We start from the raw sequence: 12,971 nt of genomic DNA on the forward strand, positions 1-12,971 counted from the left end.
GCTCTCAGGGGAGCTCTGTGCAGGCTGTGGCACATGGCACTTCACAGACTGCCCCTAATTCCCCAATTTCAGCACTAAATTGGAAGCTTTGTTGTTCAAATGTATCTTAAAAAACCAGCCCTGTTCCTGCTCCAGCTCTCCACATGCCACCAACTACCCCCAAAGCCCCCACCTGAAGGCAGTGGTAGTTGTCTCACTTTTGAGAAGATAATGCTGAGATTCTTTCTGCCTATGCCACGAGTTGGGTGCCTCCTAAAACCAAACATGTTCTCATTCAATCCACACCTGTAGCTGGTACCTGAGAAATGAAGGGTGCAAATACCAGAAGCCTGACACCCTCACCCCCAAATGAAAAAAGCCTGTGGGGAGGAACAGGAGATGCTGCTGCTTTTTTTTTTTTTTTTTAACAACATAAGGCAAGAGGTTCTGTCCGTCCTCATGACTCTGTTCTGTGTTTGGGAAGAGACTTCCAGGCTACTGCTGATGAGAGTTGGGTGTAGGACAGGCAGCAGAGAGCCCATCCCAGGTTGGAGTGCCTGTGCCTGTTCCTTGGGGCTTGGGAGCTGCTCTGTCAGAATTAAGAACTGTCCCCCTACCCAAAGCTCCTCTGGGAGGTTGGAGCCTTCTCTGGGGAAAATAAGGAACATCCTCAGCAACAGGACCTCCTTTCTCCAGATTTCTGTTTTCCAAGGCAATTGGTCTCGGAGGGGAATGAAACACCTGAGGCTGTACATGGGAAAAGCCCATGCTGGGTTTGTGAGCCCCAGCAGGTGTGGGGTTATTCCTGCCCAGCCCCAGGTGTTGGGCTGTACCTGCCAAGGCCACAGTGCTGCTGATCTGAGCTGTCCTGGCACTTGGTCAATCTTCTGGCATTTGGGAAAAAAAAAATGCATGGAAGGGCTTGCAGCTCTTGTGGTCTTTTCTTAAATTAAAGAGGGAGGTAATTAAACTTCTAAAAGAATATTCAGGGTGTGTTTGTCTCATTTCCATTGCAGAGATAAAGTAAGGATAAGCTTTGGGGAGTGTCACAGATGGGAGTTACCAAACTGCTTTCACCCTGAGTTACCTTCAGCTCTCCCATTGCTCCTGTGGAATTCTGTGTTGCAGGTGGATCTGTATGTATGTCTCCTGTGTGGCAGTGGGAACGATGAGGACCGACTCCTGCTGTGTGATGGCTGTGATGACAGTTACCACACCTTCTGTTTAATTCCACCCCTCCATGATGTTCCCAAAGGGGACTGGAGGTGTCCCCAGTGTCTGGCTCAGGTAATCACTGCAGTAAGGCCAAAGGCTAATTTGTATTTTGTGGGTTTTTTTAAACTGGTCACAGGAATAGAAAATACAATTTTTTGTTATTTAAGGTTGTGCAAATAAGGTGATAGAGGTAAACCTAAATGAAGACTGGGAGTGCTTCATATTGCAAAGCTCACACTTACTGTTTTGAGCCAAAAATTGGTGTGTCTTTGAAGAACATTTTGGACTTTAACTGACACCTTTTCTCTGTACTTAAAATTGGAGTTTCACTGGGCGCTTCAGTGTGATCATTTATGGATCTTATCCTGCTTAGCTCTACTAGAGTAAGGAGAAATTAGGCATATTAATTCATTAATGTTTATGCAGATTTATAAATAAATTTTGTAATTTGGTGAATCAAGCAGAATTTCTTCTTGTGACTCTGCCCTTTAGGAAAGTGTTTTCATTTCAGTGGTGTCCTTCTTATCGCTCAGAAGCTGTTACAGGAGCCATTTGTGTAAATCTGAGCACAGTGTTGTGTTAATGGGTTATAGAAACAATTTCCTTTTCACTTGCAGGAGTGTAACAAGCCTCAGGAAGCCTTTGGGTTTGAACAAGCAGCACGAGACTACACCCTGCGCACGTTCGGGGAAATGGCCGATGCCTTCAAGTCAGACTATTTTAACATGCCAGTACATGTATGTTCCTGCTTTATCCACATGTTGTGTACAGTTCATTTTGTGTGGTTAGCTAAAATAGGTAACTCTAGGGAAGGGAGGAAAGGAGGGATTCTGGTTTTGAATTGAATGAAATCCCAGATCAGAGGTTCTCATTTACGTCAGCAAATCCTGGTTCTTGCTGGTGTCGTGGTTTCTTGTTCCACCAGCTGCTTGTATTTGGTTGTGATATTTTGTGTTTGTATTTGGTTTTTTCCCACTTTACAAGAGGTGTCTGTAGGGAAGAGAAGGTGACCGTCAGGCACTCCTGAGAGAACAGGGCAGTAGCATTTCCTGGAGCCCCATCTCTGCTGCAGTTGTTTTTCTCTTATTGAAATAATTTTAAAATGGGGAAAATCTTCAAGCTAATGGAGGTTCCTCCCTGAGACAGCTTTGATGCATGTGCTTCTCATCTACTGATTCCTCAGTACATACTCCCTTTTCTTCTCATACCTAGATGGTCCCCACTGAGCTGGTTGAAAAAGAATTTTGGAGACTTGTCAGTACCATTGAAGAGGATGTGACAGTGGAGTACGGAGCTGACATTGCTTCCAAGGAGTTTGGCAGTGGCTTCCCTGTTAGAGGTGGGAAGTTTAAAGTTAGACCAGAAGAAGAGGTAGGTCTTTTAGTTTACTATGGATGGTTTTATTGCAGTTTTTCATGGAATAGGTCTTCTTGGTTTAAAGCACAATAATTGAACTGGTTGCAAAGAGTTTGTTTTGTGTATCTGGCAGAGTATTTGAAGAGGAGAGCTATATTGGGATTTTGAATAAATAAAATTTGTTGTGATCAGCCATTCAAAGCCATAGGTTTTTTCTAGTAGTTAATAAATAACTTCCAAACCAAATAAAACCAAATAAAAAAGGTGTCATTTTAACAAAGCAGGTCAGGGTTGTGAAAGAGGCAAAGACAATGGAGGCTTTAGTCTTTGAGTCGTTGACCTGTTTCTTATATTCCTCGGCTGGGAAAAGTGTTTCTCTTCTATTGCTCTTGAGCAGCTTTATCTTCTTGGGTTTTCTCTTCCTATTGTATAAACCTGTGACTGTTCTGTTCTATTTTCAGGAATACCTTGATAGTGGCTGGAATTTAAACAACATGCCTGTGATGGAGCAGTCTGTGCTTGCTCACATCACTGCAGACATCTGTGGGATGAAACTGCCCTGGCTGTACGTAGGAATGTGCTTTTCCTCATTTTGTTGGCATATAGAAGACCATTGGAGCTATTCCATTAACTATCTGCATTGGTGAGTTTGAGGAATAAACCCAGTCTAGGAAACAACCTCCCTTTCCTTCCCTATTCTCCTTAATTAGTGGACTAAAAGCAGATTTACAGAGCTCAGCCAGAGTAACCTGCTGTCCTGTTGCAGCAGGGTCAAATCTGACAGTGTAATTCCTACATTGATTTACTTTTGGACAAGAGGTCATGTTTTGGAAAGAGACATCCATTCCCAGTTTTAAAAAATCCATGAAAGATGCAGCAGATACTCCATCAAATGTTTTATTATACTCAATATAAACTAAAAACCATGCGAGTTTTCTTTTAACAATCATCCAACTTCAGCTTAGCAACTCAGTTCCGGCAGGTTTTGTCTGTTGGATGGATCATGCTGTCATAAATCCTCTCATCAAGCCAACACTTGTCAGCTGTAATCAGGACAGATCTTTGCCATCTCTTTGATATTCTAAATAGACTGAACTCCTTGAACTTCTCACCTTACAACAGCTTTTCTAGAGTCTGGATTATGCTTGTCACTCTTCCTGAAACCTGTCAAGCTCTTTCTCTTTCCTAGTTCATACGAGTATTCAAGCAGAATGGTAAAACCAATCCCAGCTGTGGTTCAGTGGGTCCTTTTTGCTTGGTTATTCTGTTGTTGCTCCTTGAAATAGCAGCTTCTGCAGTGCAGCCCAAGAGCCAGTGACTTAATTCACTTGCTTTCATGGTTCTTACTGTTAAAAAAACAAATGTTTGAGTGAGAGTGAGCAAAGGAGTGACAGTATTGCATGGTAAAAACAATCTTTCTTGTCATGTGTTACTGCTTTTTTTTTCTCTTTGTCTGAGTCTTCAGTCAGACTGCAAACTGTGGGTGGAAGAGGAGATTGCAGCACAGATTTCATTTCTTCTAGAAGAGTTTCCTTAACTGTTCATAGAATGGCTTTCTGACCTCCATAGTGAGCCCCCAGTTGCATTATTGTCTGCAGATGGCCAGAAAGGTGTGTCAGTGCAAATGTGTACTTGTGCATACATGAGATGCATCCAGACATAAAAAGTTGCTTGACCTGCTTTCAATTTATTTATCCTCCATCCCGAAAGTCCTTGATGTCCTTTCATTTGCAGATATCCTTCATTTCCCTTCCATGCAGAGGTTTAAGTCTGCATTGGAGGGCAATGTGCAGTTGAGGTTAAAGCTGTTCTTGGCCAGAGCAGCCTGAACAGCCTGCTTCTGCAGAGACAGTGCTCCAAACTGTGAATCAAAGACTCCAAAAAGCAGGACTGGTTCTTGGGAGAGTCCTAGGGATGGTGTGTCTGTCTTCAACATTCCCATGTGCCTTGGAGGGGCCTGTGCCCTGCCTGGTGCAGTGTTGTGAGCAGCTAACCCCAAGGGACCCAGGCTGCAGCAGCAGAGCTTTCCTAGGGTTGAAGACAATAGTCCTCCTACAGAACTCCAAATTCTGTGTTGGTTCTAGAAATGGTAAAGGGGAAAAAATAACCCCAAACCTTTCCTCTAAAGATGCTTGGAAATAAATAAGATGTCAGTCCTGGACAGAGGAAGAATTGCCATCAATGCTTCCAGTATTTGTACAGGCAGGGATGTGGAGCAGTCAGGAAACAGAGCAAAAAACCTGTGACCTCCACTGCTGCTCCCTCAGGCTGCTGGCACCTCAACACCTGCATTAGAACTGTCTGTTACTTGTTCCCCTGAGTCCAGAGACCCTCAGTTCCAATATCCTGCTTCAAGTTTACACAGTTCATATCTGTTATGTTACCCATTCCTCAGTGCTGACATCTGTCAGGGAGCAGAACTCTTGACTAGCCCAGTCCAGACACAGAATGGTTTTTAGTTACATCTGTGGCTGGTCTTCCTGAATTCCTAGAGTTGTCCCAGGATGATGGCCAGGCCCAAGGCTGCAAAGTCATTTAATGCTCTGTAACAACTCCTTGTGTGTAACTCCCTGTGTGTAACTGCCCCTCCACAGTCCATCCTGCTGGCTCTCCTCTTCCCCTGACACAGGGGCTGTGTAAGTACAGGAATGAGCTCCTAGGGATGAGAGAGAGACTTCTGGATTCACACTTCACTTTTATCTTTTGGAATTCTCCCAATTGCTTAATGATTGATGGAAGTAAAGAACACTGTTGGGTCAGTTTTAGTCTGCCAACTCTTCAGAAATCTTGATATAAGGTGATTTGTCTGTTTTCCTTTCAAAATACCTTTTCTAAGTTCATTCTTTCGAAGGCCCTGGAGGCATTTTTGTCTCAGTGCTGCAGTGAGCCAGTGTCAGTGTAAGCTTGTAACAGTATCTGCTGGAACACATCTGCATCCCCTTAATTCTCTCAGCTGGCTTGCATCGAGTGCCGAAAGTTCTTTGTTCCTACTCTGGATATGGATTTTTTTTCCCCTTGAAGTCTTGCATAATTTGGAAGTTTGATTTCTACTTCCTATGTGTTGCTTTTATGGCAGCTATACATAAGAGAGAACGAACTGGCTTTGGTTGTTGGACCCAAGAGAGAGTTTGTGTTCATGGGAAAAGACAGGCAGCTTATGTTTTGAAGTTGTGCTGGAACAGCAGAACTTCACTGAGGACTTCTTCAGACTTTTTCTCCCTCCCCCACAATATTTGAAGTACCTGCTCAGAAGTGTAGGCAGTTAAAAACAGGTCTGGAGAAGTGGGACCTGTGTAAATTGTGAAGATTCAGGAATGTACAGAACCTTTGCATTCCTTCCTGGTGATATGCCCTTCTTTTGACATGGTGTATTTTAAAGCAGAAGACTAAAAATGTAACTTAAAGTTTGCTTATATTTAACTTTTTTTAATAATCTTGCAGGGGGGAGCCTAAAACGTGGTATGGAGCCCCAGGGTACGCAGCTGAGCAGCTGGAGGATGTAATGAAGAAACTTGCTCCAGAGCTATTTGAGTCCCAGCCAGATCTCTTGCACCAACTTGTCACCATAATGAACCCGAACACTTTGATGGCCCACGGGGTGCCTGTATGTGTCAGACTCCTGTGCTACTCCCCCAACCAACCCTCTTTGATTGGAACCCTACTTAAAGCTGATAATTGAAGCCACTTTTATTACAGAGGTGGTGTGGTGGTTTCCATGTGTGTTGCATCTTCCTTACCCACTAAAATGTGCCAGTGTGAACAGATGGGCAATGCAATTGTTGCCTTTGGAGTCAACTGGCAGACTCTTCTCTGGAGATCTATCTTGGGTATTTCTATTTCTGTGTCTCAGCTGAAAGGTTTAGGCTTTACCTTTGGAACAATGGCAGGAGCTCTTGTATGTCTGTTCAATCAGACACAGTTTTTTTGGCATAGAGTTTCTGTCAAGGCCCCAAACCCCATTCTTCCTTTATTTTGTCATCCACATTCTCTTACTTTTCCTGGATAAGTCCTTAGGTATTAAAAAAAACATTTTTTCATCAGATTTCATCTTATTCCATACCAGGTTATTCATGGGAATTATGTCCCTTTACAACTTAATTGGCTTTTGATGAGCTGACCTTGGGACTTAAAGGAAAATCTGGAAAAAGTAGCAAAATTGTTTGTCTCCTATGGTAGCCTCCAAAATGGAAGGATGCAGGATGACTTGCCTGCTTTCATGATGACCGTGTGGCCCCAACAGTCTTAGATGAACAATAATATGAATGTTAAGGTTCCAAATTTATTTTCCCCTTCAGCTGCACGTTGGAGAGAGCTGGATCTGTGTTGACCCTAACCCTGAGGTGTGAGGAGCACGAGGCCCAGGCAGCCAACTTGAAACTGTTCAGAGAGGGGTGTGGCTTAGAGGAAGCCAGGCTTTCCAGGGTTTTATGTGAGGCTTTATCAGCTGCCAGTTGTAATTCTTGGGCTTGTGGTTTAAACTCTCAGAAGTCCTCACAGAAGTTACTGCAAGTTGGAAATCCATGTTCTCCTCAGCAGCCATGCTTGGGTGTGAGCTGACACTGGCCTGTCTGTCCCCCCAGGTGTACAGAACCAACCAGTGTGCAGGGGAGTTTGTCATCACCTTTCCCAGAGCTTACCACAGCGGCTTCAACCAGGGCTTCAACTTTGCTGAAGCTGTGAACTTCTGCACCGTGGACTGGGTATGTTCCAAACCAGTTTTTCCCTAAGTGAGCAGTTCCAAAGCTGTTCCTAGCTGCTGTATAGCTCTGATTTATTGCTGATGCACAAATCTAGGCCACAGATCAGAAGGAGCCTGTTACTGTGTTTGCTGAAGGTTTGTCATGCACTGAGCTGCAGGATGCCTCTGGTTCTGAAGATTTCATTTGGAATTATGTATCAGGGCTGATGTAGCTATTGCAGCAGGAGGGAGGCACAGTCCCATGCATGCCTGGAGTATGAGATGCACCAGTGTTGCTCATTTTTGTGTCCCCAAATTCCATCTCAAATCAAAAGCTGGAATGATAAAATTTCCTAACTTATTGCACTGGGAATTTTCTAAGTGCTTTCTGCAGCTGGAAACCAAATCCAACTTGTATATCTTTTCTGCTTTTGCTTCTGTGATAAAGTTAGATAATACATGTAGCACATTAATAACAGTTGGACATTGATAGTCCTCTTGTGGGGGGAAAAAAGTAGGAATTGCAAATGTGACAACATCCTCTTAGGTAACCAGGGGTACTCTAGATTTTTAGGGAAAAACTCCTTAATGAGAAGAGAGCAGAAAGTTCTCAAGTTCAGATGGAAGGTGTACAGAGCAGTGCATCATTCTCGGTAAGCTTCACTCAGCTCACTGAACTGGCAGAGGTGGGCACACATTACAGTTACTAGGTTAGAGTTACTGAGTAAGATCTTTGTCTTTTTAAAAATAAACACAAATGGAGGACAGTTGCTCCTAAGTTACAAGTAATTTTGCCTTCACAGAAAGTGACTCAGACACACAGTGCTGTCTGATCTCACAAAGGTTCTTCTAAGCTTTTGGTATTTCAAATTACTTCTCTTGTGATTTTTTTTCCCCCAAAAAAGTCTTGGCTATTTCTAAGTGTAGCCCAACTGAAATATTGCTAGATGTAAAAAACAGAAGAGGAAGATGACTAATATTGCAAGAAAGCTTTCTGCACTTGACTGTGCTCACATGTCAGTCGGTTTGGTTTTTCCTCTTGTCCTTCCATGAGTTTCACACTGGACCCAACACATAACCTCGTGGCAACCTGAGCATCCCTGTCTGCCTGCTCTTAAAACAGAGCTGAGTGACCTGCCCAGCTCAGGATGAGCTGTGTGCTGTGCCTGCAGCCAGTTAGGGACATCAGTGCTCCCTGAGCCAGCAGTTTCTCGTGCTGCAGCACCAGTTCCTGTCAGCAGGGGAAAGGCCCAGGGTGCCCTGCGCCCGTGTGGAATGGGGCATCCCTCGAGTGCTGGGTACAGGCCAGGCTTATGTACTTGTCCTTTTGATGCTTCCTTGGCCTCAGTGAAACTTTATCTTGGATCTTCCTGAGCCCACTGTGGTTTAGTGATTTAGTAGCCTTTAATTACAGCCTGCAAGAGAAGGCACCTCCGTCGGCTCACACCCATAGAGTCCACTGGGAAAGAGCCATAAGCATTCCTGGTGTGCACAACATGGAATCTTGATTTCTCTAGTTTTACACTCTGAAGTGTGAATGTTGTTGCTGAAAGGATTTGTCTGGGAGCAGTTTCTGGGTAGTAGCATACAGAGGGATTCCCTTGATGTCCTTTCCCAAGTGCACCCTGTGTCTGCCCCGCAGCTGCCCCTGGGCCGGCAGTGCGTGGAGCATTACCGGCTGCTCAACCGCTACTGCGTCTTCTCCCACGACGAGATGATCTGTAAAATGGCTTCCAAAGCAGATGTCCTGGACGTTGTGGTGGCATCTACAGTCCAGAAAGACATGGCTATTATGATTGAAGAGGAGAAGAGGTTGCGTGAGAAGGTTGATAAACTGGTGAGTTGTAGGAAGTAATGGTTTGGGTGGGAAGGGACTTCACTGGTCATCTCGTTCCATCCCCTGCCATGGGCAGGGACACTTTTCACTAGACCAGGTTGTTGCCAGCCCTATCCAACCTGGGCTTGAGCACTTGGAGGGATGGAATTAATTATAATGAATGAAGTAACAGTTGAAACAGTGATGTGAGAACATGCTGGTTCTTGTACTGGGGTGTCAGAGGCATAGAGGTGCTTAGTCCCTTCCTAAGTTGTGGATTTCAGAGGAGCACCTGGGTAAAGAATCATTGATCATGCACCTTATTTTAGTACCTGCCCTTTAATGTTGCTCAGAATGTCACTTTAAAGGTAATATTTGTACTTCCAGTCATTTGGTCAGAAAAGCTGATTTTTTCATTAACCAAGATTTCTGTTACCTGAGTTGAATATCTTATATCTAAACTTCATTATTCTTTTGATAAATTCACCTTTTGATGTTATTGCTTGGAATAGCCTCCTCTTTGGAACAGTCACTTCTTCATTAGGCTTTGATGTGACACTCTTGCAGGGAGTGACTGACTCGGAGAGGGTGACATTTGAGCTGTTCCCTGATGATGAGCGACAGTGCCTGAAGTGTAAAACCACCTGCTTCATGTCAGCAGTTTATTGTCCCTGCAAACCTGGGTTGTTGGTGTGCTTGTACCACGTTGAGGACCTCTGCTCCTGTCCCACCTACAAATACAAACTGGGGTAAGCTTGAGGTAGTAACTACCACCACGATCTGGAGATAGTATTGTGTGTGTAGGTACTGTGATTTGGTAATCTCTGCTGCCAGTGGGACTGCTCTCTGTTTCTGTTTCAGTCCTTTGCAAATCCAGTGCCCCCACAACAATTGGGACTGTTTTGTGCTCACACACAAAGCCTCTTCAGCATTCAGCTCTTCTTGCTCTATAATGGCAAAACTTGCTGGCTAAGTTAGTTTGCATTTTTATTTATAGCAACCAGGTCATTGTCCCTTAGATCCAGTCCTTGCCAAGGAGTATTGTTTTGTTTTTTGGAGCTTTCCTTCCTGTTGTTAACTTTGCTGTGCTTCTTAGTACATCTTTTGTCCTACATGAATGTAGCTTGCTCTAAGACAGTGTCCAAACTCCTTAATTGTCCCATAGAAATTGCTTTCTGAAGCAATTACAACATTGAAATTATCTCAAAAGGAATGTGGTGTGGTTCTAAGGTCTTAATTGCGTAACCCTGAGTGCACAGAAGCTTATTTCTGTATTGTACAGACCAACACACCTTAGAATTACCAAATGGTTTGGTCTAGAGGGGACCCTAAAGCTCATCTCATTCCATCCATGCCATGGGCAGGGGGCACCTTCCAGCAGTCCAGGTTGCTCTGAGCCCCATCCAACCTGGGTCCTCGTGCTGGTGCCCTCGCTGCCCCCTTGTGCAGCCGCGGTGTTGCAGGAGGTTTGAGTCGTGTGCTGCCCGCAGGTACCGCTACACCCTGGAGGAGCTGTACCCCATGATGAACGCGCTCAAGATGCGCGCCGAGTCCTACAACGAGTGGGCTTCCAACGTCAACGAGGCCCTGGAGGCAAAGATCAACAACAAAAAAAGTGAGGATTTTACCTACTGCCTGTAGCACATCATTTAAAAGGACTGTTTTTTCAGTGTTTAGTTTCCAAACTGCAGTAACTTTTTTCTTATGTGATGATCAAAAGAAATCATTTATTACTTTGTGTTTTTAAGTAAATATTTTAGCTGTTATAGTCCCAGAAATGATGCTAAGCTGTCTCTGTGTGACAAGACCATAAATTAGTTTGACACCAAGTGTAACTGAAGTAGAAATAGAAATACATTTAATGTGTTGTGTTTCTAAGCCTTACCATGGAAAATCCATCACAAAAGGAGACTTCTTAACTTAATGTCTTTCCCAACAGGTCTCATCAGTTTCAAGGCTTTGATAGAAGAATCAGAAATGAAAAAGTTCCCAGACAATGACCTGCTGCGACACCTCCGGCTGGTGACACAGGACGCAGACAAATGTGCCTCGGTGGCCCAGCAGCTGTTGAATGGCAAGAGACAGACCAGGTAAGTGCCACTCCATGTCTGCAGCAAAATTGGGCCACCAGAGATGGATGTCAGTGGCCAGTGATGGGTGCTAGTGCTCTACAAGACTTAAAGATTAAAAGAATCTTTGTCTCCTCAGCAGAGCTATCTTTGACAGGGAGATTCAGCATTACTATATGTAATAAGTTAAACATCCTGAGTTTTGAAATCTCTTCTTCCTCTGTGTTTGACAGTTTGTAAATTCATTCCAGTGTTCCCTGAAAAGAAAGAATAATGTGGTATGTCTGACAAAGTAACACTCAGCAAGATACAGTCCCCTTGTCTTTGTGCTGTGAGCACTGTAAATCTGTCCATAGTGGAGGTGTTGTTGTATTCATTACCCTCTGTGCTGTGGAATAGCAAAGTGCCTTAACTCCCTGAGCTGCTGCTGGTGGGAATGTTGTATGAGAGCTCTGAAAAAATACCTGCTCTTTACATTGAATCTTTCAGACAGGTTATTTGTTCAAGGGATTTGAAGTAAGGCAGTGTTGGTTGTGAACTGCCTACCTGGTCCTGCTGGCACTCCATGTCTGAAATGAGCTGAAAAGAGCCAGAACAGAAGACTAAGGCCAGTTCTCTTCATTGCACAAGTCTAGTTGTGCCTGTATTGATGTAAGAGCCTTTCTCTCAGGATTCACAAATTACCATCTTCTGTCATGTCATTCTCGCTCATAGATCCCAGACTGGTGTGGGCTGGAAGGGACCTTAAAGCTCATCTCATTCTACCCTCCCTACCAAGGGCAGGGACACCTTCCACTATCCCAGGCTGCTCCAAGCTCTGTCCAACCTGGCCTTGGCCACTTCCAGAGATGGGGCAGCTGCAGTTTCTCTGGGCAACCTGTGCCAGGGTCTCACCACCCTCACAGGGAACAATTCCTTCCCAATATCCCATCTATCCCTGCCCTCCTTCAACTTAAAGCCATTGATCAGGGCACTCACACTCACCATGGGCACACTGAGCCTTGCAGGATGGTGGTTTCTAAGAAAATGTTTGGTTTATTTGTGTGGAGAACAGTATGGCTCATGTCCACCAATCTTAAGTGTGATATACTTCAGAAAAAATTGATTGTCATTTGTCCCATTTGGAGAATTATCACCCATTTCTGCTGCTTTGAGCAATGTGGTGTTTATTGGAGCAGTTGCCTTTTGTGCTGCTGCAAGTGCACATGTGGTTCCTGCATGTCACCTGCCTCAGCAGGGGTCACAGAGCTCCTCACTCCTGTGCTCTTGCAGTACGTTGAAGACTGGCATGGAAGAACTTTGGGGACAGAATGTTCTGTGACACTGTAGCTGAATATTGCTGTCACACTTAGACATGATTCTTGCTTTCCTTCCTGGTGTTCCCTCTGTAAGCCTTTGTAGTAGGAACTTGATAAAAATTCACTTTTGCTGTCCTGCACACACAGGAAGATGAAGCCTCTGTAACAGCAACATGAAAATACTGCAAGAGGGAATGAGAAATTCAGCACTCTCACAGGCATGACTTCTGCCAGATAGGGAACTTCCAACCTAGAGATTTTAGGCACCATCACCAAAGGACTTGTCCACTTTGGATCCCCTCCTTCATTTGGTGTTGAGCCATCTGGTGTCCCCTGTGTGTGTTCTCCCATCCCTGGTGCTTGTTCAGGTCTCCCAGTGCTGAACTGGAACAGCAGCCAGGCCCTTCCCAGCTCCTCTGCCAGATGAGTCCTTCCTGCACTGAATGTGTCCCTGACATTGTTTGGCCTGGGAAGAGCTGGGAGCAATTTTTATCTTCATCTCCTTGACTAGATCTGTTCTTTTGTCACCATGAGAGGCTCTCAGCCTTCCTCACAGCTGG

General features: G+C 44.5%; 1 protein-coding gene across 2 annotated transcripts in view; it reads left to right on the top strand.

Moving 5' to 3' along the window:
- The window catches only part of KDM5B (lysine demethylase 5B), a 59,204-nt gene that overhangs the window by 27,414 nt on the left and 18,819 nt on the right, over positions 1–12,971 (top strand). For both annotated transcript variants that reach the window (XM_066565208.1, XM_066565207.1), the window contains exons 8-17: positions 1,108–1,266; positions 1,812–1,931; positions 2,407–2,565; positions 3,012–3,193; positions 5,992–6,154; positions 7,131–7,250; positions 8,871–9,065; positions 9,612–9,793; positions 10,535–10,659; positions 10,984–11,134. In XM_066565208.1, the coding sequence (XP_066421305.1) occupies positions 1,108–1,266; positions 1,812–1,931; positions 2,407–2,565; positions 3,012–3,193; positions 5,992–6,154; positions 7,131–7,250; positions 8,871–9,065; positions 9,612–9,793; positions 10,535–10,659; positions 10,984–11,134 (1,556 nt within the window). The remainder of the gene's footprint in view (positions 1–1,107; positions 1,267–1,811; positions 1,932–2,406; positions 2,566–3,011; positions 3,194–5,991; positions 6,155–7,130; positions 7,251–8,870; positions 9,066–9,611; positions 9,794–10,534; positions 10,660–10,983; positions 11,135–12,971) is intronic.

Source organism: Molothrus aeneus, chromosome 24 (genome assembly GCF_037042795.1).
Source record: "Molothrus aeneus isolate 106 chromosome 24, BPBGC_Maene_1.0, whole genome shotgun sequence".
NCBI classification, from domain to species: Eukaryota; Metazoa; Chordata; class Aves; order Passeriformes; family Icteridae; genus Molothrus; species Molothrus aeneus.